Below are 24,854 nucleotides of genomic sequence, written 5' to 3'. Positions count from 1 at the left end.
AACGGACGAAATTCAATCAAACCTTCTGACTCTGCTTCTCCTCTCAGGGATTAGCATGAACGTACAGCCCATGTACTTTGGTGAAAGTGCTCCTAAGCATCTGCGAGGCGCCGTGTCCCTGTCGTCAGCTGTGTTCGCAGCGTTTGGAGTTCTGGTGGGACAGATTGTGGGCATCAGGTAAGGCACTGGATCTTAGATCAGCTGGCTCCGTCGAGGTTTTTAAAATACAGCTAAAGACTGTCTTGTATAGACAGGCTTTTGGATAGCTCCAAGGGCCTGTCTCTCTGTGTCCTGTTGATGCTGTTGTACACCTGTTGTCTGTTACTTGTTTTTATTTTCGCTTGTTTTGCCTGTTTTAACCTGCTGTGGCTTTCGCTCTTGTATTATGTTTTCTTGTGTTTTTTTTTCTTGTTATGTAAAGCACTTTGTGACCCTTGGTCTGGGAAAGGTGCTGTATAAATCAGGGTTTCCGTTAGAAAAAATTGCCGCCGGACATCGTGTCCGGGAAGATTTCGATTTACCGGACAAACGTGATATATTCCGGACATATTAAAATATAATAAAAATAATTTTTTTCAAAATTATATATATTTTTTTCCAAATCTAATATAGCTGTTTGTCGCGGTGATTACTGTTGTGTAGCGGCCTATATATGCCATTTAATGTCTATTTCTCATCCGATACGATTAGATGCGAGCTATATAATATATAATAATATAACATGATTCGCATGCGCGCTATATGTCCAGCGCTGAACGGGCGCCTCTGGGAACTGAACAGACAGCATCGATCAATGAACGGACTCCACATTACGTTAACTGAAGTTTGTTAAATTGTTTGGGATTAATGTGAGTTTTCTATTTTCTCTTTCCAGTTTGACCCTTTTTCTATCAATAAAACAACGTCATTTCTATAACCAGGTCTCGCTGGTTGGGAACGCATTTCGTTTAGCTGATATGTTACGCAACCGAACAGCTTCGGGAAAACGAGTAGCAGCGCACATAGTAGTGAGCAAATACTGACTTCCACTTTTAGTCCTAGGCAAAGGTCCAACACAATCAATTATTACACGTTCAAATGGCTCCCCTATAGCAGGAATGGGATGCAATGGTGCGGGTGGAATGGATTGATTAGGCTTACCCGCCATCTGACAAGTATGGCAACAGCGGCAGTGCTTGGCAACATCCGCCTTCAGTCCGGGCCAAAAGAAATGTTTCAATATCAGCTGATAAGTTTTAGTTATACCTAAATGTCCTGACCACTGGCTCTCATGTGCTACAGATAACACCTGTTGTCTATAACCCACAGGCACAACCACTTGTTTTACAGTATTCCACTCACAACCATTTGCATTAGGAGGAGACAATTTACGCATTAATATCCCATCGTTAAGGAAATAAACTACGTTGCCCCCTATTTCAGATTCCTCACTAGCTGCATGTAAAAAACATTTGTTTAATGACTGATCAGCTACTTGAGCGACACGCAATCGCTCGCCGGTTACAGGCAGAGATAGGCTGTCAGCGGATGGTATGGTAGGACTCGGGGAGGATGGTAACTCTACCACTTTCTCCCTGGGAGAAGCTGAAACAATCGGGTTCTCATCCCTTTCAGAAAAGGCTTGCATAATCACACTATCACAGAGAGAAACATCGCTATCCTCCTCTCTGCCTCGACTCGATTGTGCACGAGTTATAGCGCACACCGGAAACAACCGCTGTTTCGCATAGGCAGCCTACACATTAGGAGTCATCATCATGCCGGTGTCAAATCATATCATAATAAAATAAATACATAGCCTATATATTCGTCTTTTTTAAAATAGAAGGAATCAGAATGTGAACTTTAGCGAATTGTATTCAAATTGTGCTTAGAGGGAATTATTTTCACCGGACATTTATGTCCGACGAGTTTTCAATTTGTCGGACTTCAAAAAAAAATACCGGACAAAGTCCGGGAATTACCGGTTAACGGAAACCCTGGTATAAATACATTTTACTTACTTACTTACTTATTTACTGTGAACATACTAACCCTAACCTTAACCCTACTGTACAATAAACAACAGACTGTAGGTGGTTGTGTAGTAAATGTTTAGGTTGATGGTGATGTGTTTGCAGGGAGATATAAACAACAGACTGTAGTGGTTGTCTAGTGGTTATGGAGTGTAGTATTGTGTAGTATTGTATAGTGGTACTGTAGGTGGTGGTCTAGTTGATGTTTAGGTTGTCTAGTAGATGTTTAGGTTGTGTAGTTGGTGTTTAGGTTATAAATAAACAACTGTAGGTGGTTATCTAGTTGATGTGATGGTTGATGTGGTCATGTGATGGTGTGTTTGCAGGGAGATCCTGGGCAGCGAGCCGGTCTGGCACTACCTGCTGTCCAGTAACGCCATCCCCGGCTTCCTTCAGCTCCTCACCCTCCCCTGGTTCCCTGAGAGCCCCAGATACCTCCTCATAGACAAGGGGGACAAGGAGGCCTGCATCCATGGTAGATCCATGTGTGCATGTGTGTGTGCGTGTGTGTGTGTGTGTTTGTGTGTGTGTATGTTTGTGTGTGTGTGTGTACCTTGCGTGCAGTATACATTAGAGTAAGCGCAGGTTGTGTTGTGATTTGAGGCAGGTCTGCGGCGGCTGCGAGGCTGTGAGGTGCAGCGCAGCGAGCTGGACGAGATCCTTCAGGAGCAGGCGGAGGCCAAGGGCCAGAGACCCAGCCGGCCGTGGGAACTGTTCGCCGACCGCAACGTCCGCTGGCAGCTGATCTCTGTCATAGTCATCAGCAGCGCCATGCAGCTCTGCGGTAACGACTCGGTGAGTCAATGTTAAGACACTGTAGTGTATACTTTATAGTAAAAGCTTAGTAGAAAGGCCTGGTCATGTTTCATTTGTTCTTTAACGGCGGTACCCTTTAGCAAGAAAGGTTGCTCAGCAGGCTGGTGTTCTGGCCAGCGTGGTGTCTCTGTATTTCGTGTCTCTGGTATTAGTCTTGGCTGTGGGGCTGACAGGCCCAGGCCCACTCCCATGCTCCTGCAGGGTGTTCCTGACAGAGAACTCTCTGGGATTAAAGTTACCTACCTCTGAAGTACACCATTGTACGCAGTAAAACATAGTCAGATCAAATTTACTTCTGGGAAAGGGTTTCAGCTGGACCCCTGGTTCCACCGCCAGCGTGATTAGAAATGCGAGATCGACTAGCTATGAATATTTCATACTGCGCGTTGACGTTTTACATTTCATTGTACCGTACCTTTTAAAAAATGCATGCTGATGATGACATAAGCTTTTAGCTTCACAGTGTCGCGCCGAGGGGAGCGGGAGGTGAACGACTAGGTGTAATGAAGAGGAGGTTGAGTCAGTCCAGAGCGTTTCTCTGGAGCTGTAGTCTTAGTAGCCTGCACCTCGCAAACAGCTGACTGTAATTAAAGCGTCCTCTGAGGGATTTATACCACAGGGTTGGCAGCCTCGGGGAGGGAGCTGGGTATTAGAGCAGTAATGTGCAAAATGCTTTGCTCAATCAGCTTATTGCGAATGAGTGATGAAGTGAAATTCGTACCTGTGTTCCTCGGTGCTCTTACATTTGTTCTCTCTTTCACTCAAACAGATTTACTTCTATGCATTCTATGTGTTTCAAGAGGCAGGGATCGCCCCTGAAAAGATCCAATATATCACTATCGGCACGGGCGCTTGTGAGTTCACGGCCTGTATCCTATCTGTGAGTATCCCCGAGTAATCATGTGGCTGTTATGTAACGACCCCGGAGGGAAAGAGAGATTGTTCTCCTCTCTCTGCTTAAGTCCTTAATCCAGACTATTGAAATAGTTTCTGTGTGAGAAAAGGTCCTTTTACACTATCTTGCATTCCAAGGGTTGTTTGAGCGTTTTTCCAGACATTCTGTTTGGATGATAAGGTTTCTGTATTATATTTTGACACACATGACTATGTGAACATGCTCACCTCTGTGTCGTAAATGATCTGAACCATGTATTGTTATTTCCACCTCCTCAGAACCTGCTGATCGAACGTCAAGGCCGGAGGTTTCTGTTGATGGGAGGATACGTCCTCATGACAGGCTGGGCTGTCGTCTTCACTATAGCTCTGTCATTTGAGGTACTGGTATTATATTGTTGTTAGTGGAAGGATCGTGTTGTCCCATGTAGCAGGCTTGCTCTCTGAAGAGTGGTATCAGCAGAGTGGTCTTTGAACCCACTGTAAAGCCACTGGAGTTCAGTTAATTAAATGTTATGAGACACCACTCAGCCAGGCCACCGGGGGGCAGGTTTGTACATGGTTCCCTGCAGGCCAGCGACATGGATGGTTAGGCAGAGGTTTATCACTAATCCCCAACACTGATTTTCCAATGTCTTTGCGTCATAAACATGACACCACATTAACTTGTATGCTTTGTTTCCCCTCTGACAGCACATCATAGACTGGATGCCGTATTTGAGCATGACGTGCATCTTCACTTACATCCTGAGCTTCGGCATGGGACCAGGTCAGTCACCTGCTACAACTGCATAACTGTGTTATGTAATCGTCCTCATTGAATATTACCCACAGTAAGATCACAGTGTTGATAAGTCTCCATGTACCATAACCAGCTGGCGTGACGGGCATCCTGCCTACGGAGCTGTTCAACCAGACCGCCCGGCCAGCGGCCTACATGATCGCCGGCTCCATGCTGTGGATCAACCAGTTTATCATCGGCATGATCTTCCCCTTTCTAGTTGTAAGTTAAGACAACCTCCCAACACACACACACACACACACACACACACACACACACACACACACACCATACCTTTCTCCTTTCCTGTATGTCCCACTATTTGACAGCCTTTCTTTGCTCTCTCTCTCTCTCTCTCTCTCTCTCTCTCTCCAGAGTGAGCTGGGACAGTTCTGTTTTGTCCCGTTTGCGGCCGTCTGCTTCGTGGCTGCTCTGTACGTCGGCCTGGTCCTGCCTGAGACCAAAGGGAAGACGCTGCCGATGATCGCCAGAGAGTTCCACAAGCTGAACTACCGGGGCCAGGACAAGCAGGACTCAGCTGGGAGGATCCACTACCAGCAGGGAGAAGTCTGCCACTCTACGGCGCTGTAGGCCTCCATCTCCTCCACAGCTCTGACCTGAACCACAGTCAGACTCAGAGGCCTTGTTAGGATCTTGAAACATTGGGGGCCCACGTTTCGTTGTCGACGAGGGGCGTGGGGGGGGTGGTGGTGGTGGGGGGGTTGGGGGTGTTAGCTAAGTTTCGGGTTGAAGAGTGGGGGCTTGCGACAGCGATGCACTAAATCGATGGCGACTTTTTTCCAGGATTCGGAGATCCAGGGCTATTAATAAGCCTTGGAAGTTTAACGACATCACTGGTCACACCCATGGTCACACCCTGGTCATACCCTGGTCACACCCATGGTCATACCCATGCACTAGGGTCCCATGCACTAGTTGACTTTGGCTTTAGGTGTGCTTAATTTTTGGCCAGTCATCTGTATTGTAACCAGAATACAAAGATAGTTTTTTCCTTTCATCTCATTGAAAGTAAGTAGATATTCTGCAAAAGCTCCATTATTTGAAGAAAATCGCGTAGGACTGCCATGTACCATATATATCTGCCATATCATACCTCCGTTTTATATTGAAAAATATGATGATGAATACATGTGGGACGGAGGTATGATGGTCCTGATAGGATAGGTGTGGCAGTCTTGCGTGCCCCAGTGAGTCAACTCGTATTACAGTGCTTACCATCACCAAGTTCACTTGCCAACTAAAGCACTTGATTACCGTTGATATAAACATACTATACTACTCCATCAGAAGAGTATGGGAGAACTTGGTGTTAAGCATAATACAAGACTCAATTAGACATATGCACTCTGCCATATATCAAACCTCCACTATGATTGGAAATTAAGTAGTGTCCAGTGGAATTATATTTAGCAGTAGCGAGTCTGGGGCAGTTCTTATGCGCTCTGCCCTGCTGGTTGCGCGATGCAGGACAGCTGTGAAAGGAGACAGACCAGGCAATGTTCAGGCTTCCATTCACACTTACCACGACTCGGGACTTTCCATGGAATTATACATGGTCTCGACCAGGGTAATAGGCCAATCGGATTTCCCTGGTCAGTCGCATTCAGACTTACGTCGACCCTGGAAATTGCATGGAATCTACTGGGAAGGCTTGTATGTGTGAAAGGGGCTTTAATTAGGACACTTTTAGTGTGCTTTAACCTGTTGGTGTTGAAGAAGATTCTCAACTGATTTGTGAACAATGACATTTTTTAAAATGTTGAACAAGGTTTACTGATTTATCCCAGCATGCCTTTGTATGTCCAACATTCACATATTACTATGGTAACCATAACCCTGGCCCAAAGGCCTGTCTGTCTCAGGTCTCCCCCCTCCACACACACACACACACACACACACACACACACACACACACATTCTCTCTCTCTTTCGCTGTAAATTACTCCAGGGAGACTGCCCCTGTAATCTATAATTGTAAATGGCCAGGTATCATAATGTGTATATATATGGTGAGTGAGATTATATCAAGGTAAATGAGATTAAACCAAATGAGATTAAACCAAAGAGAAATGTTACGGAGAAATGTCCACCATTCCCACAATAGACATATCTGAACATTATACTCATCAACTACACTCACTGAAAGCTTTATTAGGAACACTACACTGGGTAGGGCCTCGCTCTGCTCTCACAACAGCCTCAATTCTTTGTGGCATTGATTCCACAAAATGTTGGAAACATTCTTTTGAGATTCTGGTCCAAGATGACATGATTGCATCACACAATTCCTGATATCTCAGGTGAACTGTCTGTAACAAGCTGTGAGTCTCCCGTTCTGCCACATCCATAAGCTGTTCTACCACATCCATAAAGTAAATCTGCTATTGGAAAATCTGCTATTGGATTCAGATCTGGTGACTGGGAAGGCCACTGAAACCAGTCTGAGACGACTGTTGCTTTGTGACATGGTGCATTACCATGCTGGAAGCAGCCATTAGGAGATGGGTACATTGTGGCCATGAAGGGATGCACATGGTCAGCAACAACACTCTAGGCTGTGGCTTTCAAACGATGATTGATTGGTATTAACAGTCCCAAAGAAAGAAAACATTCCCCACACCATTACACCACCTGAATGAATAAGACGGTGTACATATATTCCTAATAAAGTGTCCAGTGGTGTATGTTGAGGATGTTGTATTTATAGAACATTTCATATCAAGGTGATATTTCATTGTTTGAGATAGATGTCCATATATGGTCACATGCCGTTTGACTTATGTTGTTGTTGTAATTAGGAACCTACTGTACTGTGGGGAAATAAATTATCTTCAAAGTGACTTCTTACATTTCTCTGTTCTGTTTGTATTGTTGTGTCAACCTGTTTCCTTATCAAATAGATGGCAATATAGTTTATGTCCAATGATACTGATGAGAGATTTTAAATCACCTCACTCCAAGATCGTTCTCGATGTCAGTGCTCATGAAATGGTTTGATCTACAGATTGTTCTGGAGACCAAATATCCTTATGGTTTATTGTAAATACAATACTTTATCCTCGTTATTTCTGTCAAAGTTGGGAAGACATTCTTCCTTTTTGTCCTGTTCTTTGTATTTCAAAAGCTTACTGAGAAACAATGTCACTATTATATATAAATATTATATATAAATCTGCTAAATGCCAAAAATGTATATAAGAAAAGTATAAAGGCCTTATAGATTGCCAGTTAAAATATGAAGGGTTGCCAAGGAAATTAGGCTATGCAACAAAGCATCTTAATATTAATAATCTGGTTCCAAGTAATTCAATGAACACTGTGTACAGAGAATAGTTGAGTTTGGGTCAATCAAAAGAGACTTTAATAGCACTGTAAACGTATACAACTATTACCAAAAATACATCATATTTACAGAGAAATGCTACATGCTACCTTCATGGTAAATTATAGATAATGACAGAGAGAGACAGAGAGACAGAGAACAGACAGACCTGAATAGTAGTCTACTCACAGACAACAGTACTCACAGACCAGAAAACAAAGAGCAGGATATTATGAGCAAGATAGTCTTAGTATGAGGTGGTGACTGGGGTGGGAAGAACCAGTGATGATGTTTCCTGCTCTCATACGGTCCTGGAGAGGAACATGTCTCTCATACGGTCCTGGAGAGGAACATGTCTCTCATACGGTCCTGGAGAGGAACATGTCTCTCATACGGTCCTGGAGAGGAACATGTCTCTCATACGGTCCTGGAGAGGAACATGTCTCTCATACGGTCCTGGAGAGGAACAGGTCCTGGAGAGGAACAGGTCCTGGAGAGGAACAGGTCCTGGAGAGCACTTGACCATCACTTTCTGTCTTCAGCTGCCGCAAGAGGAACATCCTCTGCTGTGCTTCTTAATGGTGGAGGTGATGTTCTCCTCCTTAATGGTGGAGGTGATGTTCTCTGCTGGGCTTCTTAATGGTGGAGGTGATGTTCTCCGCCCTCCTGTGAAAGACAGACAGCATCCAGTTGTCAAATGACACTTCAGGATTCACAAACTCCAAAGTCTAAACATCAGTGAGACACAACAGTCATGTTGGCGCATCAGGGGAAGGGGACGGACGTCTCCCCCCTCAGGGTCACAAATGAACAAAATCCAAATGAGAGCAAACTGTAGTTCAGTTTAGTTTGTTAGGATTAGCTGCTGCTCATGGGGTCCAACATAAAAAACATGACACAGTACAGAAGAGGTACAGACAAATTATAGACGAGAAAAAACACAAATGAACACAAAGAAATACAATATTACACTACATTTAAATAAAATAATCAAATAATGTTAGACACAAAGAAACATGTTCCCGGAGCTTGTTTGTGTGAAATCAAGGCAATGTCGATGCGTAATCCTTATTTAAATAAAGGTGTGTTAAAACTCACAACTTGTTTACTTTGCAAAGTGACCCTGAGATCCATAATGGAACTGATTACAACAACACCCACATAATTGCAACAGCAACACCATATGATGACCCAGGTTACCATGACGAAGGTTTCTCCTTCTATCAGTGGCCCCGGGCCTGAGCTAGATTACTCTTCCTGCAACGAATGGTGGACTGACGATTCACATGCTTAGCACTCAAATGTATTGATTGTAAGTCGCTTTGGAATAAGGCGTCTGCTAAATGCCAAAAATGTAAAATGTAAATGACCCAGGTTCTGACCAATAAAAAGAGACCATTGTATCAGTGTGCACCAATGATTTGTAAAATTAGCATATACCCACAAGATTAACTGGTTATGTCATAATAATGTTTTGATATGAGAGGTGCCTCTTATCTTTTACACCACAACAGGGAGTTGTCTATTAGTTCTGATGTAATGAAAAAGCAGTTATAATTCTACTATTTTAATTAAACTCCTGTTTATAACCACCTTGTCTTCCTAAAAATGTTTGTCAATACATTAATAGTGCATTTGTGTAAACATCAGGGGTACAACATATTGTAAGATGAATTAATTAATTGAAATATATATATATATTTCTTTATATCATTAAGTCTCCATGGTGAATCTCTACTCCATAAACTGTCATTGCTCTAGTTTCAACTGACAAGCAGTAATGTTTGTTGTAACTATCGGGTTGGTTCTGAATATTTTAGATTAATTATATTATATATATTATCTAAGATTATAATATTATAATATTATCTTAATATTACCCTAACCCTAACAGGAGCAATAAGGACTATATAAAACATACAGAAACGACCATGTGTTGAGATGTCCCACCTGACGTCCTCTGACGACGCACAGGAGAACGGGTCAATTATTATTCTTTTGAAGATGCGTCATAACAGCAGCCATCTCTCCTTGTCAGAAACATAATAAACATAATGCCAAACCGCGGGGGGACAAACAGGGACGGTAGTTTACGTTTGACGGCGATGCCGCCGGGCGTTAACCACGAGATCCAGTTTGGTCAAGGAACTCCAGCTCCAAGAGTGGTTCAGTCCTGCTCTTCTCACGGTCCAAAGATCATCATGTCCTCACATGATAAACTCCACATTGTACACATCTGAATGATCAACCCGGACTGATTAATGTGTAAGTGGGCGGCAGAGAGAGCAGAGAGGATATAATAACCCATATTATGCTGAAGCAGAGAGAGTCTCTCCTGATCTGACCCGCCAGCAGCATCCAGCAGCATCCAGGACAGAGAGATGAAGGACGCACTGAAGGAGCTGGTAATGTCACATCATCACCATATCATAATATCATAATATCATACACTATTCAGACACTATTAGTGAATTAGAAATGTCCTAGTGTCGTACTGGGAATCAGTGTTACTGTGTTGATTCAGTCATGATCGTCTTCCAGTGTTGATTTAGTATTTGACTAAATGATCAATTAGCCTACGTTACTGAAGGGAAGAAGTTGAACTGCTAACCGATAGAACTTTCAATTGTCTAGTTGCTATGTTTTTTTTTGTTTTTTTTTACTCCGCTACATTGCAAAAAAAAAAGAAGAAAAAAAGTAATACTGGAAACACTAGAAGGCCTACTGGGATTTAGTTTAACTTTCACCGCTGCTGCGAAACTCAGTTAGATTGATAGTGGAACTACTCCTCAACAATGCACAACACAGATATATATAATGCTATATAACTGCTCTTTATTTGCATAAAGATGTCGATTTCCCTTGCAGGTGCAGTACCGCAGGCTGTACCTGTTGACGGTGGTCCTGGGCATCGGAGGGTCGTTCCAGTATGGCTTACAGGTCTCCATCATGGCTTCTCCTGCAGAGGTAAGAGTCACCAGCTGGGAGGGGTTACATCACTGTAGAAAGACAGAGGAGTGGCAGTGAAATGATGGGAAGTGTATTGGTGTTACACCCCCAGGGTCAGGGTTAGGGTCTGGGTGGCTGAGCCACATAAACACAGGACACACAGTTACAATGTAATGAGAACAGTGAAGAACAAGGACATGAATGAATGAAAGCTTTATTTCGAACATGTGAAAAAAGAAATAGTTATAACAAGAAAAAACAAAACAAAAACAAGAAAAAACAAAACAAAACAAAACAAAACAAAAAACACTATTTACTTAACATCTCCGACATGGAGACAAGGTGAATAGTTTAATAGTTTAATGATCATTTATTGTACCAAGACTAAGGAGAGAAGAGGGGGAATTGTGCCCAAAGAAAGAAACAAAAAGTAGTAATAAGATATTAATAATTCAACTTTATTGTCATTGCAGAGTAGAAGTACCAGACAATGAAATGCAGTTTATCATCTAACCAGAAGTGCAGATAGTGATATAAAACATGATATAAAAACATGTCAGTGATAGTGATAGGAACAGTATGGCAAGTAGGATAGTATGTACAGTTATGAGCTATGTACAGTTATGAGCTATGTACAGTTATGAGATATGTACAGTTATGAGATATGTACAGTTAAGGTAGCTATGTACAGTTATGAGCTATGTACAGTTATGAGCTATGTACAGTTATGAGCTATGTACAGTTATGGACTATGTACAGTTATGGACTATGTACAGTTATTAGCTATGTACAGTTATGAGCTATATACAGTTATGAGCTATATACAGTTATGAGCTATGTACAGTTATGAGCTATGTACAGTTATGAGCTATGTACAGTTATGAGCTATGTACAGTTAAGGTAGCTATGTACAGTTATGAGCTATGTACAGTTATGAGCTATGTACAGTTATGAGCTATGTACAGTTATGAGCTGTATACAGTTATGAGCTATGTACAGTTATGAGCTATGTACAGTTATAAGCTATGTACAGTCATGAGCTATGTACAGTTATGAGCTATATACAGTTATGAGCTATGTACAGTTATGAGCTATGTACAGTCATGAGCTATGTACAGTTATGAGCTATGTACAGTTATGAGCTAAGTACAGTTATGAGATATGTACAGTTATGAGCTATGTACAGTTATGAGCTATATACAGTTATGAGCTATGTACAGTTATGAGCTAAGTACAGTTATGAGATATGTACAGTTAAGGTAGCTATGTACAGTTATGAGCTAAGTACAGTTATGAGCTATGTACAGTTATGAGCTATGTACAGTTATGAGCTATGTACAGTTATGAGCTAAGTACAGTTATGAGATATGTACAGTTATGAACTATGTACAGTTATGGACTATGTACAGTTATTAGCTATGTACAGTTATGAGCTATATACAGTTATGAGCTACATACAGTTATGAGCTATGTACAGTTATGAGCTATGTACAGTTATGAGCTATATACAGTTATGAGCTATATACAGTTATGAGCTATATACAGTTATGAGCTATATACAGTTATGAACTATATACAGTTATGAGCTGTATACAGTTATGAGCTATGTACAGTTATGAGCTATGTACAGTTATGAGCTATATACAGTTATGGGCTATGTACAGTTAAGGTGGCTATGTAGCTACAGCATGGTTTGTACAGATGTATAAAGAGGCTATATCAGAGCAGCTATGTGCAATATGCTAATATATGGTTTGTTCAAAGATAGTATTTGTAAACAGCAGTAGTGCAAAGGGTGTTCACATTGACCTATACCTAAGAATGCTGCTAGACACAGTCTAAATACAGTCCAGACACAGTCTAACACTCTACGCTAACCAAAAACACAACAGAAGGCACCTGCCCTCCACTCACTAGTCTAGACAAGAGGAACTTATACATGCAGAACATGTATTCCTCCGAAGACTTTTCCTCTGCAATAAACGTGTAGACTATATGAGCGCTCCGGTGTCTTACTTTGGGTAATCTAATAGAAGTGCCCAGGTAATAATTCTGCTATTATATTGTCCTCTACTGCTGAGCACCAAAACCCTCGGATCTTAAACTTGGCTGAAGTGCGTTGGACTTTACGTTTGTGTCTTCATAACATGATTACAAGTCTGCTTTTGAGAGAAAACCTGAACCAAACATGAACCAAACATCTCCCTGTCTGTCCCTGTCTGTCCCTGTCTGTCCCTGTCTGTCCCTGTCTGTCCCTGTCTGTCCCTGTCTGTCCCTGTCTGTCCCTGTCCCTCTGCAGCACATCCAGAGCTTTGTGAACCAGACGTGGCTGGGCAGGTACGAGGTTCCGGTGGATTCTTCCACCAACATGCTGATCTGGTCCTTCATGATGTCTGTGTTCAGCCTGGGCGGCTGGGCCGGGGCTGTGCACAGCGGGAGCCTGCCTGTGGTCCACGGACGGTGAGACTTCATACTCCAACACACACACACACACACACACATACACACACACACAGTGACAGCCTCTCTTCTCTCTGTGTGACAGCCTCTCTTCTCTCTCCTCTCTGTGTGACAGCCTCTCTTCTCTCTGTGTGACAGCCTCTCTTCTCTCTGTGTGACAGCCTCTCTTCTCTCTTCTCTCTCTGTGTGACAGCCTCTCTTCTCTGTGTGTGACAGCCTCTCTCCTCTCTGTGTGTGACAGCCTCTCTCCTCTCTCTGTGTGACAGCCTCTCTCCTCTCTGTGTGACAGCCTCTCTTCTCTGTGTGTGACAGCCTCTCTTCTCTCTGTGTGACAGCCTCTCTCCTCTCTGTGTGTGACAGCCTCTCTTCTCTCTGTGTGACAGCCTCTCTTCTCTGTGTGACAGCCTCTCTTCTCTGTGTGTGACAGCCTCTCTTCTCTCTGTGTGACAGCCTCTCTTCTCTCTGTGTGACAGCCTCTCTTCTCTCTGTGTGACAGCCTCTCTTCTCTCTGTGTGACAGCCTCTCTCCTCTCTGTGTGACAGCCTCTCTTCTCTGTGTGTGACAGCCTCTCTTCTCTGTGTGTGACAGCCTCTCTCCTCTCTGTGTGACAGCCTCTCTTCTCTCTGTGTGACAGCCTCTCTTCTCTGTGTGACAGCCTCTCTTCTCTCTGTGTGTGACAGCCTCTCTCCTCTCTGTGTGACAGCCTCTCTTCTCTCTGTGTGACAGCCTCTCTTCTCTGTGTGACAGCCTCTCTCCTCTCTGTGTGACAGCCTCTCTTCTCTCTGTGTGACAGCCTCTCTTCTCTCTGTGTGACAGCCTCTCTTCTCTCTGTGTGACAGCCTCTCTTCTCTGTGTGTGACAGCCTCTCTCCTCTCTGTGTGTGACAGCCTCTCTTCTCTGTGTGACAGCCTCTCTTCTCTGTGTGACAGCCTCTCTTCTCTGTGTGACAGCCTCTCTTCTCTCTGTGTGACAGCCTCTCTTCTCTGTGTGACAGCCTCTCTTCTCTCTGTGTGACAGCCTCTCTCTTCTCTGTGTGACAGCCTCTCTTCTCTCTGTGTGACAGCCTCTCTCCTCTCTGTGTGACAGCCTCTCTCCTCTCTGTGTGACAGCCTCTCCTCTCTGTGTGACAGCCTCTCTCCTCTCTGTGTGACAGCCTCTCTCTTCTCTGTGTGACAGCCTCTCTTCTCTCTGTGTGTGACAGCCTCTCTTCTCTGTGTGTGACAGCCTCTCTTCTCTCTGTGTGACAGCCTCTCTCCTCTCTGTGTGACAGCCTCTCTTCTCTCTGTGTGACAGCCTCTCTTCTCTCTGTGTGACAGCCTCTCTTCTCTGTGTGTGACAGCCTCTCTCCTCTCTGTGTGTGACAGCCTCTCTCCTCTCTGTGTGACAGCCTCTCTTCTCTCTGTGTGACAGCCTCTCTTCTCTGTGTGTGACAGCCTCTCTTCTCTGTGTGTGACAGCCTCTCTCTTCTCTGTGTGTGACAGCCTCTCTTCTCTCTGTGTGACAGCCTCTCTTCTCTCTGTGTGACAGCCTCTCTTCTCTCTGTGTGACAGCCTCTCTTCTCTCTGTGTGACAGCCTCTCTCCTCTCTGTGTGACAGCCTCTCTTCTCTGTGTGTGACAGCCTCTCTTCTCTCTGTGTGACAGCCTCTCTTCTCTCTGTGTGACAGCCTCTCTTCTCTGTGTGTGACAGCCTCTCTCCTCTCTCTGTGTGACAGCCTCTCTTCTCTCTGTGTGACAGCCTCTCTTCTCTCTGTGTGACAGCCTCTCTTCTCTCTGTGTGACAGCCTCTCTCCTCTCTCTGTGTGACAGCCTCTCTTCTCTCTGTGTGACAGCCTCTCTTCTCTGTGTGACAGCCTCTCTTCTCTCTGTGTGACAGCCTCTCTTCTCTCTGTGTGACAGCCTCTCTCCTCTGTGTGACAGCCTCTCTCCTCTCTGTGTGACAGCCTCTCTTCTCTCTGTGTGTGACAGCCTCTCTTCTCTCTGTGTGACAGCCTCTCTCCTCTGTGTGACAGCCTCTCTTCTCTCTGTGTGTGACAGCCTCTCTTCTCTCTGTGTGTGACAGCCTCTCCTCTCTCTGTGTGACAGCCTCTCTCCTCTCTGTGTGACAGCCTCTCTTCTCTCTGTGTGACAGCCTCTCTTCTCTGTGTGTGACAGCCTCTCTCCTCTCTGTGTGACAGCCTCTCTTCTCTCTGTGTGACAGCCTCTCTTCTCTCTGTGTGACAGCCTCTCTTCTCTCTGTGTGACAGCCTCTCTTCTCTCTGTGTGACAGCCTCTCTTCTCTGTGTGTGACAGCCTCTCTTCTCTCTGTGTGACAGCCTCTCTTCTCTCTGTGTGACAGCCTCTCTCCTCTCTGTGTGTGACAGCCTCTCTTCTCTCTGTGTGACAGCCTCTCTTCTCTCTGTGTGACAGCCTCTCTCCTCTCTGTGTGACAGCCTCTCTTCTCTCTGTGTGACAGCCTCTCTCCTCTCTGTGTGTGACAGCCTCTCTTCTCTCTGTGTGACAGCCTCTCTCCTCTCTGTGTGTGACAGCCTCTCTTCTCTGTGTGTGACAGCCTCTCTTCTCTCTGTGTGACAGCCTCTCTTCTCTCTGTGTGTGACAGCCTCTCTTCTCTCTGTGTGACAGCCTCTCTCCTCTCTGTGTGTGACAGCCTCTCTTCTCTCTGTGTGTGACAGCCTCTCTTCTCTCTGTGTGTGACAGCCTCTCTTCTCTCTGTGTGACAGCCTCTCTCCTCTCTGTGTGACAGCCTCTCTTCTCTCTGTGTGACAGCCTCTCTTCTCTGTGTGTGACAGCCTCTCTTCTCTCTGTGTGACAGCCTCTCTTCTCTCTGTGTGACAGCCTCTCTCCTCTCTGTGTGACAGCCTCTCTCCTCTCTGTGTGTGACAGCCTCTCTTCTCTGTGTGTGACAGCCTCTCTTCTCTCTGTGTGACAGCCTCTCTTCTCTGTGTGTGACAGCCTCTCTTCTCTCTGTGTGACAGCCTCTCTTCTCTCTGTGTGACAGCCTCTCTTCTCTCTGTGTGACAGCCTCTCTTCTCTCTGTGTGACAGCCTCTCTTCTCTCTGTGTGACAGCCTCTCTTCTCTCTGTGTGACAGCCTCTCTCCTCTCTGTGTGACAGCCTCTCTTCTCTCTCTGTGTGACAGCCTCTCTTCTCTCTGTGTGTGACAGCCTCTCCTCTCTGTGTGTGACAGCCTCTCTCCTCTCTGTGTGTGACAGCCTCTCTTCTCTGTGTGTGACAGCCTCTCTCCTCTCTGTGTGTGACAGCCTCTCTTCTCTCTGTGTGACAGCCTCTCTTCTCTGTGTGTGACAGCCTCTCCTCTCTCTGTGTGACAGCCTCTCTCCTCTCTGTGTGACAGCCTCTCTCCTCTCTGTGTGACAGCCTCTCTCCTCTCTGTGTGACAGCCTCTCTTCTCTTCTCTCTGTGTGACAGCCTCTCTTCTCTTCTCTCTGTGTGTGACAGCCTCTCTTCTCTCTGTGTGTGACAGCCTCTCCTCTCTGTGTGTGACAGCCTCTCTTCTCTGTGTGTGACAGCCTCTCTTCTCTCTGTGTGACAGCCTCTCTCCTCTCTGTGTGTGACAGCCTCTCTTCTCTCTGTGTGACAGCCTCTCTTCTCTGTGTGTGACAGCCTCTCTTCTCTCTGTGACAGCCTCTCTTCTCTCTGTGTGACAGCCTCTCTTCTCTCTGTGTGACAGCCTCTCTTCTCTCTGTGTGACAGCCTCTCTTCTCTCTCCTCCGTCTGCAGGAAGAAGACTCTGCTGTTCAACAACGTGGTGGCGGTGCTGGCGGCTCTGCTGATGGTCTTCAGCCGCACGGCCAAGAGCTTTGAGATGATTCTGCTGGGCCGGTTCCTCTACGGGTACAACGTTGGTATGTGTGAGGTTCTTTTTTTACCCAAAAATGTCTCCATGATTTTATTATATATTCCTTCATGTATAAATTCTATATTGGGAGATGGGTGGAGGGTTATCAAAGGAATTCAATCAAGGGAATCAAGGGAACATTGTCCCACATATTTTCACACAACATGTGTCTCTTGGTCCATTCTCATTACGTAAGAGCAGGAATACAGCCAGAACATAAAGGAATAGGCTATATGCACACTCTCTTCCGCATTACGACTCTGCCATGTACTTCATTTCCGATGTAGCTTGAAACATATTTATATAGTTTAAAGCCCTTTTCCTTTTTACTTGCTATGGTAGCACAAGATTCCTGGATAAATCGACCCACATCGGTGATTGAAAGCTTTGGTAAATCTTGCAGAGAAAACAAAAAAGAACGCAGCCATGGTTTTTAAATACGCGCGCCGGTGGAGGGACTTAACACCGGAAATAAAGTACATGGCAGAGTGGGAATGCAGAAGAGTGTGCATAGCCTATTGCCCCCTAAGAAAATTGTGACACGGTCTGGTGAAAAATGTTCATAATCTGGAAACAAACAGAGAAATGACCATGTCCTACTGAGGACTTTTTAGCCAGACCCTGTCACAATTATTATATCACCTGTTCTACTTGAAGATCAATATTTTGCTGAGACCAGAGCAACTTTAGCCCAGTTTCCCTGTAGCAGATAAGAGCATGAGAAACTGGGGGAGTCGTCCTCCTCCTCCGCCTCTGAGACAGAATCCATCTGCATTCCTGAGATGCCAATTATGTAATCAATATGAACACGTCTGTGCAGTTCCTTCTTCAGATTCCTTCTTACTTTTCAGAAGCGTGTTTCTGATAACAACTTGTCTTCATGTTATTGTTATTTATTTTTCTTCCAAAATCTAAATCTAACAAGGGGTATGCTGTTCCCTCTTATTTTAACAAGGGGTACTACAAGCCCTGACTGGAGGCTGTATGTGTACATGTGGACTGGAGGCTGTATGTGTACATGTGGACTGTAATCAGAATCAGAATCAGAATCAGAAGACTTTATTGCCATGACATGTAAACATGTTAGGAATTAGGTTTGGGACAGTGGAGCACGGTTTACAGCAGGACAGGTGCAAGACAGGACAAGACAGTGCAAACCAACATCATAGTATATATAAATATAAGAAGTGCAAAAAAACAAGTGTTCAAGTGTTCATGTCCAGACAGTCCAAAGCTCTCTGGGTGGAGGGAGGGTAGATAGATAGGGGTCAGGTCAGGGGGGGGGGGGCATCTGTAGGTTGTATGTGTACATGTGGACTGGATGTGAGATTCTGCCTGCAGTCTTTGAAGGACTCTCTTATCTGTGACATCTTCTGCTGTCTGCCTCTCATGTGTTCAGGCCTGGGGTTGAGTGTCCATCTGATGTACCTGGGCGAGAGCGCTCCGAAGAAACTCAGAGGGTTCCTGACACTCTCCAGCTCCATCTTTATTGCCTTTGGGAAAGTCATGGGTCAGATAGTTGGCATCAGGTCAGTGATTTGACATGTAAAACCTTACCTTACATGTACTACATCATACTGTACAGTTGTATAACAGTCATCCAGAGTTGTAAAGAGTTTCGACTTTCAGTATTACATGTCAGATAGCCAACACATACTAACCCTAACCCAGTGTAAAACCACAACTCTCTCACTTATTAAAGAGGAGGAGGAAAACCTCCAGGGCTCTCATACACCAAATCCCTGTTCCAGCTGACAGCTTCTCCACGTCAGAACCGTGTGCACTGGATTACCATAGATACAAGATATTAAAGAGCTCATCTGGCTAATCAGTCAAGATGAATAAATGACATAATGTACACAGAACAATGACACAGAGCTGTTTGACTCCCTATTAAAGATGGGACGATGGTAATGTGAGGTGTCATTCACCTCCCTCTCCCTCTCTCTCTCTCTCTCTCTCTCTCTCTCTCTCTCTGTCTCTCCCTCCCTCCCTCTCTCTCTGTCTCTCTCTCTCTCTGTCTCTCTCTCTCTCCCTCTCTCTGTCTCTCTCTCTCTTTCTCTCCCTCTCTCTCTCCCTCTCTCTCTCACTCCCTCCCTCTCTCTGTCTCTCTCTCTCCCTCCTCCTAGGGAGCTGATGGGTACAGATGACATGTGGCCGTACCTCCTGGCCCTCAGCGGTCTTCCTGCCATCTTGCAGTTCCTGGCTCTGCTGTACTTCCCCGAGGCGCCCCGCTACCTCTACATCGACAAGGGCGACACGGAGGGCTGCAAGAAAGGTGAGCTGGGCTGAACAGCGCTATGAACCCAGAGATCCTTCAGCTCTATGAGATCAGAGATCACTTTGTAGGAGCGGCTGTGTCTCAGGAGGTAGAGGCTGTGTCTCAGGAGGTAGAGGCTGTGTCTCAGGAGGTAGAGGCTGTGTCTCAGGAGGTAGAGGCTGGTGGAGGTAGAGGCTGTGTCTCAGGAGGTAGAGGCTGTGTCTCAGGAGGTAGAGGCTGTGTCTCAGGAGGTAGAGGCTGTGTCTCAGGAGGTAGAGGCTGTGTCTCAGGAGGTAGAGGCTGGTGGAGGTAGAGGCTGTGTCTCAGGAGGTAGAGGCTGTGTCTCAGGAGGTAGAGGCTGTGTCTCAGGAGGTAGAGGCTGTGTCTCAGGAGGTAGAGGCTGTGTCTCAGGAGGTAGAGGCTGGTGGAGGTAGAGGCTGTGTCTCAGGAGGTAGAGGCTGTGTCTCAGGAGGTAGAGGCTGTGTCTCAGGAGGTAGAGGCTGTGTCTCAGGAGGTAGAGGCTGTGTCTCAGGAGGTAGAGGCTGTGTCTCAGGAGGTAGAGGCTGGTGGAGGTAGAGGCTGTGTCTCAGGAGGTAGAGGCTGTGTCTCAGGAGGTAGAGGCTGTGTCTCAGGAGGTAGAGGCTGTGTCTCAGGAGGTAGAGGCTGTGTCTCAGGAGGTAGAGGCAGTGTCTCAGGAGGTAGAGGCAGTGTCTCAGGAGGTAGAGGCAGTGTCTCAGGAGGTAGAGGCAGTGTCTCAGGAGGTAGAGGCTGTGTCTCAGGAGGTAGAGGCTGTGTCTCAGGAGGTAGAGGCTGTGTCTCAGGAGGTAGAGGCTGTGTCTCAGGAGGTAGAGGCTGTGTCTCAGGAGGTAGAGGCTGTGTCTCAGGAGGTAGAGGCTGTGTCTCAGGAGGTAGAGGCTGTGTCTCAGGAGGTAGAGGCTGTGTCTCAGGAGGTAGAGGCTGTGTCTCAGGAGGTAGAGGCTGTGTCTCAGGAGGTAGAGGCTGTGTCTCAGGAGGTAGAGGCTGTGTCTCAGGAGGTAGAGCCGGCGTCTAATGATCGCAAGGTTGGCAGATCGGCGGTTTGAGCCCCGGCTGGCCACATGTCGAAATGTCCTTGGGCAAGACACTGAACCCCAAATTGCTCCCAGTGAGCGGGCCGGCACCTTGCATGGTAGCTTGCCGCCATTGGTGTGTGAATGTGTGTGTGAATGTGTGAATGAGAGGCCGTTGTAAAGTGTGTTGAGAATATATTGATATATATATGTGTGTGTGTGTGTGTGTGTGTGTGTGTGTGTGTGTGTGTGTGTGTGTGTGTGTGTGTGTGTGGTAGCCCTACAGTGGCTGTGGCAGGAGGACGACCTGAAGCTGGAGATGGATGACATGGATAAGGAGAGGGTCAGCTCCCAGGGCCAGAAGAGTAAGACGGTGTTGGACGTGCTGCGGTCTCGCTGCGTCAGGTGGCAGCTGCTGGCGCTGGCCATCCCCTGTGCCGGGGTTCAGTTCTGTGGCATTAACGCTGTGAGTGAATTATTTAACCCATATCACACAATCTAGTGTCAAAACCTTTACCTGATAATGTCATTTAGTACCCGATATACACATATACAACTGAAGAGCTGATTCATAATCTTATCCACTTCTGATAAACTGCTTCCCTCTCTGTCCTCTCTTGTCATTCTTCTTTGATCTTATCCCAGATCTTGTTGTGTATTTGTTTCATCCAGGATCTACTACTATGAACATTACTCTTTTGTTACACCCTTAAAGATCAAATTGGCTGGCAAGATGAATACATTGACCCCTTAATTTCTCTACTGTCTTTATCTATCAGCTTTACTTCTACGCTTTTGACATCTTCCGTGAATCTGGAGTGGCCGAGGACAAGATGCACTACCTGTCCATCGGCATTGGAACGACAGAGCTCATCACCGTCTCCCTCTGTGTGAGTATCAGACTAGGGTAGGACAGGATATTACATCACATACAGCAAACAATAACATTACTCTAAAGCTGTTAGGGTTAGGATACAGGTCATTTCTATGGTCGATCACCTTTCACATAACTGTTATGTGTTAACACAAAGAGGAGGAAGTTCCAAAGCTCGACTTCATAGAGTGAAATGAGTGAAATGCGCATTGGGCATAATCATAATCATAATCATAATCATAATCATAATCATAATCACATGTGACAGCAGCTGGTGAAAGCGTGAACAAGTCGGCAACCGACCAAATGTTCAGACTTTTATTCTGAAAAATGTAAATACATTTCAACAGTTGTTGAAAATCAATGACACACTAATCAAGTTAATCAAGCCAAAACATTGCAATGCAATGGATTCGGTGAGTAATCCCCACTACGCTACACTAACTAGGTAGTAGTGGGGATTACTTATCGAATCCATTGCATTACAAATTGTATTGACTGGCGAGTGTGTCATTGATTTTCCGCAATGGTGAAATGTATTAAACATTTTCTGAATAAAAGTCTGCTGTCACAAGTATCAACCATGGTTAATTCAGCCTCATGTTCTGTTGTGTCTCAGTCTTTCCTGATCGACCGCGCTGGCAGGAAGAAGCTGATGGGATACGGCTACCTGATGATGGGTGTGGCCATGTCAGTGCTGATAGTCATGCTGTCTATGAAGGTATATACATTATGTATACATATACATATACATATATACAGGTATATACACGTCCTCTACATCCAGGGCTTATCTGTGTCTGTGTTGCATCATCATGCCTGAGGTAACGCTGCGTCTCTCTACAGGACCTGTACTCCTGGGTCCCCTACATGAACATCGCCCTCATCTTCTCTGTCATCTGTGTGTATGGACTCGGACCTTGTGAGTAACTCTGACCCTAAGCCTGCCTACAAACGCCAATCACTTCCTGTGTCATGCCTTAGATCCACTGCAGTGGGTTGAGTGATGTGCTGTGTTGGGATCCAGGTAAACAGGTAGTAAAGAATCTCTGTTGTGTTCCAGCGGGCGTTTCCATGGCGCTGCCTGCAGACCTCTTCCTGCAGGCCTGGCGTCCGTCTGCTTACGTCATCAGCGGCACAATCAACTGGCTGGGCCTGTTCCTCATCGGCATGTTCTTCCCCTACATCGTGGTGAGACTCCGACTCACCTCAACACTTCATACTGGCAGAATGTTTATTAAACAGTACCTAATAGTAATACATACTTTTCTTTGAAGTAGAGATATTCAGTGTCATGAGGTATTATCAGAACTCTATTATAGGTTGATAGGCCCTGAGTGTTAGCAAACAAATATATCTGTCATTCTTTCACCAATATATGTTCCTTGACTTGATGATGGTAAATAACTGTTCATATGTGTGTGTCTGTGTTCAGGATGGACTGGGACAATACTGTTTCCTGATCTTTGTGGCTTACTGCGTCTTCAGCGCAGCGTTCATGCTTTACTTCATACCTGAAACCAACGGAAAGACGATGGTGGAGATCCAGGAGGACTTTAACAAACTGAACTATAAGAACAGGGCGACTGACATGGCTGATTTTGTTCTAGCAACAAAATTATAAAAATATTTGTGTTCTGCATTTTTTATTTATCTAAAATTCCAAATACATTATATGATGTATTTGCCTGACATTAAGTCATTAATTTGTTTAAGTGCCAAGTCAGTATGGTATATTATCATGAAAAGACACTTCATTTAATTTAACCATATCTGAAAAAAGATTTTTGTATTTCTTAACTTATTGAAACTTGCCATAGTGAGCCAGCAATGATATGCAACTTCAAACAGAATACCGGTACATATAAACTGTTGCTGGACTAGAGATGCATTTACTATGTCTACACCTGGAAGCTGCCAGCTCTGAGCTTATGCTGAATGTGAGTCGAGAAATAAACTCATTTAGAAATGACCCTTGAGATTAAATGTCATTTGTCATTAACCATTTAGCTGGAATGCATGTTGTACAATGTTCTGCAGTTAAACCGAGTCAAGCTGTCTAACAATTTTATGTAGTAGGCTATTTTTTTTAATAGCCTACTATAGATTTTGAATATTGCATTAATGAAATCATCATTTGTAAACTCGTTCAAATCTACAGCACATTAATAACAACACGAAGAGAACTCAAGAACAGTTTCAAATACATCTTTATTTCATCCTCACCTCTGTAGCGATTAAACAGAGACGACAGACTTCAAAAACAGTGTACAAAAACAAACATCTATAGAAAAGTATGCTTATATTGAAATATGTCCAAAGATTTTATAACAAAACATGTAACTCAAATGTTTAAAGAATCTTGCCGAGTACAATGATAAAATACCAAGGTAACATACATATACAAATGTACATGTTTGTGTGCATGTTTAATACAAAAGTGTCACTATGTTGATTCACCCTTTAGAGGTCCGTTATTCTAGCTGTTTAATCCACTGCTGTGCGTCAGTATGGGAAGGCACTTTGCAACAGACCAACATAATAAGACAAGAAACAGAACAGAGTATATCTACACGATCAATAAAAACATCTTTAAATGTGAGTACCAAGATGAGACAAACAAAACTACCAGATGATGATTAGCATACGGGCTACTCCCAGTGTACCAGATGATGATTAGCATACGGGCTACTCCCAGTGTGATTAGCATACGGGCTACTCCCAGTGTGCCGCAATCACAAAATATAGCCTAATATAAGAGTGTATTTCTAGAAAGAATCTCTCACTTATCCAATAAATAACACAAAATAGGCCTTTGCCTCCTCCACTGTGTCATGTGCATCACAATACCGGAGAGGGTCAGAGGTACTAACCCTAACCCTAGCCAGGCTGGTGGTCAGAGCCACGGGGCGTCATGCAGCTGACACTGGTCATCCAATCAGAGCAGGTGACACTGACACTGGTCATCCAATCAGAGCAGGTGAAGCACAGCAGACAGCAACACTACTGTCACCATCCAGTGAACAACCTCCCATCCCCAGCCTCACACACATTTATATCCATAGAGAGTATCCAGGTAACGGGTTGTGCACAGCAGACCTGGGTTAGTAGATTTGACGCAAAAGTATTTGAACCTTTTTATTAATCTACTCCAACCCAGGTCCAGCGGAGCAACCCAGGTCCAGCGCAGAGAGGAAACCTTTTCAATCAAAATTACCAAAACCTCCAAAACCTTTTACACCCTCTACATAATTGGCAAGAAAAAACAAACAGGACATTATATAATTATATACAGGATCCCACTGAAAATGATTAAATCAACTAACATTCATATATATCTATAATATATATATATGAATGTTATACACTTGTTACAATCACAACAATGACACTATAAATAAAGGTGGAATGTTCTGAACTTAGAGGAAATTTATCTGACAAATGGTGATTAAAAGCCTTCTGCTTAATTACATTCTGAGGACAAAAGCCACGCATCAGAGAGCAACACACACAAACACACACACACACACACACACACACACACAAACACACAAACAAAC

At 44.7% G+C, this 24,854-nt stretch overlaps 2 protein-coding genes across 2 annotated transcripts in view; both read left to right on the top strand.

Moving 5' to 3' along the window:
- LOC308170890 (solute carrier family 2, facilitated glucose transporter member 11-like) overlaps positions 1 to 5,097 on the top strand; it is a gene marked incomplete at both ends in the record, with an annotated part of 11,455 nt that extends 6,358 nt beyond the window's left edge. Inside the window, 8 exons of the mRNA XM_080545744.1 lie at positions 48 to 177; positions 2,342 to 2,490; positions 2,623 to 2,810; positions 3,601 to 3,711; positions 4,005 to 4,106; positions 4,419 to 4,494; positions 4,601 to 4,728; positions 4,882 to 5,097. Of these exons, the coding sequence (XP_080401870.1) occupies positions 48 to 177; positions 2,342 to 2,490; positions 2,623 to 2,810; positions 3,601 to 3,711; positions 4,005 to 4,106; positions 4,419 to 4,494; positions 4,601 to 4,728; positions 4,882 to 5,097 (1,100 nt within the window). The remainder of the gene's footprint in view (positions 1 to 47; positions 178 to 2,341; positions 2,491 to 2,622; positions 2,811 to 3,600; positions 3,712 to 4,004; positions 4,107 to 4,418; positions 4,495 to 4,600; positions 4,729 to 4,881) is intronic.
- A 5,133-nt stretch (positions 5,098 to 10,230) lies between these two features.
- LOC308170761 (solute carrier family 2, facilitated glucose transporter member 11-like) lies at positions 10,231 to 22,918 on the top strand (the record flags this gene model as incomplete). Its single annotated transcript, XM_080545597.1, has 12 exons — positions 10,231 to 10,254; positions 10,718 to 10,816; positions 13,098 to 13,258; positions 16,994 to 17,118; positions 18,511 to 18,640; positions 19,241 to 19,389; positions 20,699 to 20,886; positions 21,200 to 21,310; positions 21,914 to 22,015; positions 22,141 to 22,216; positions 22,358 to 22,485; positions 22,730 to 22,918. The coding sequence occupies 12 exons, from the start codon at positions 10,231 to 10,233 to the stop codon at positions 22,916 to 22,918; spliced, it is 1,482 nt and encodes a 493-aa protein (XP_080401723.1).
- Between the last annotated feature and the right edge of the window lie 1,936 nt (positions 22,919 to 24,854).

This window comes from Nansenia antarctica (assembly GCF_963989245.1).
Source record: "Nansenia antarctica genome assembly, chromosome: 15".
In the NCBI taxonomy this organism is placed as follows: domain Eukaryota; kingdom Metazoa; phylum Chordata; class Actinopteri; order Argentiniformes; family Microstomatidae; genus Nansenia; species Nansenia antarctica.
This window is presented reverse-complemented; position numbering and strand designations above follow the sequence as displayed.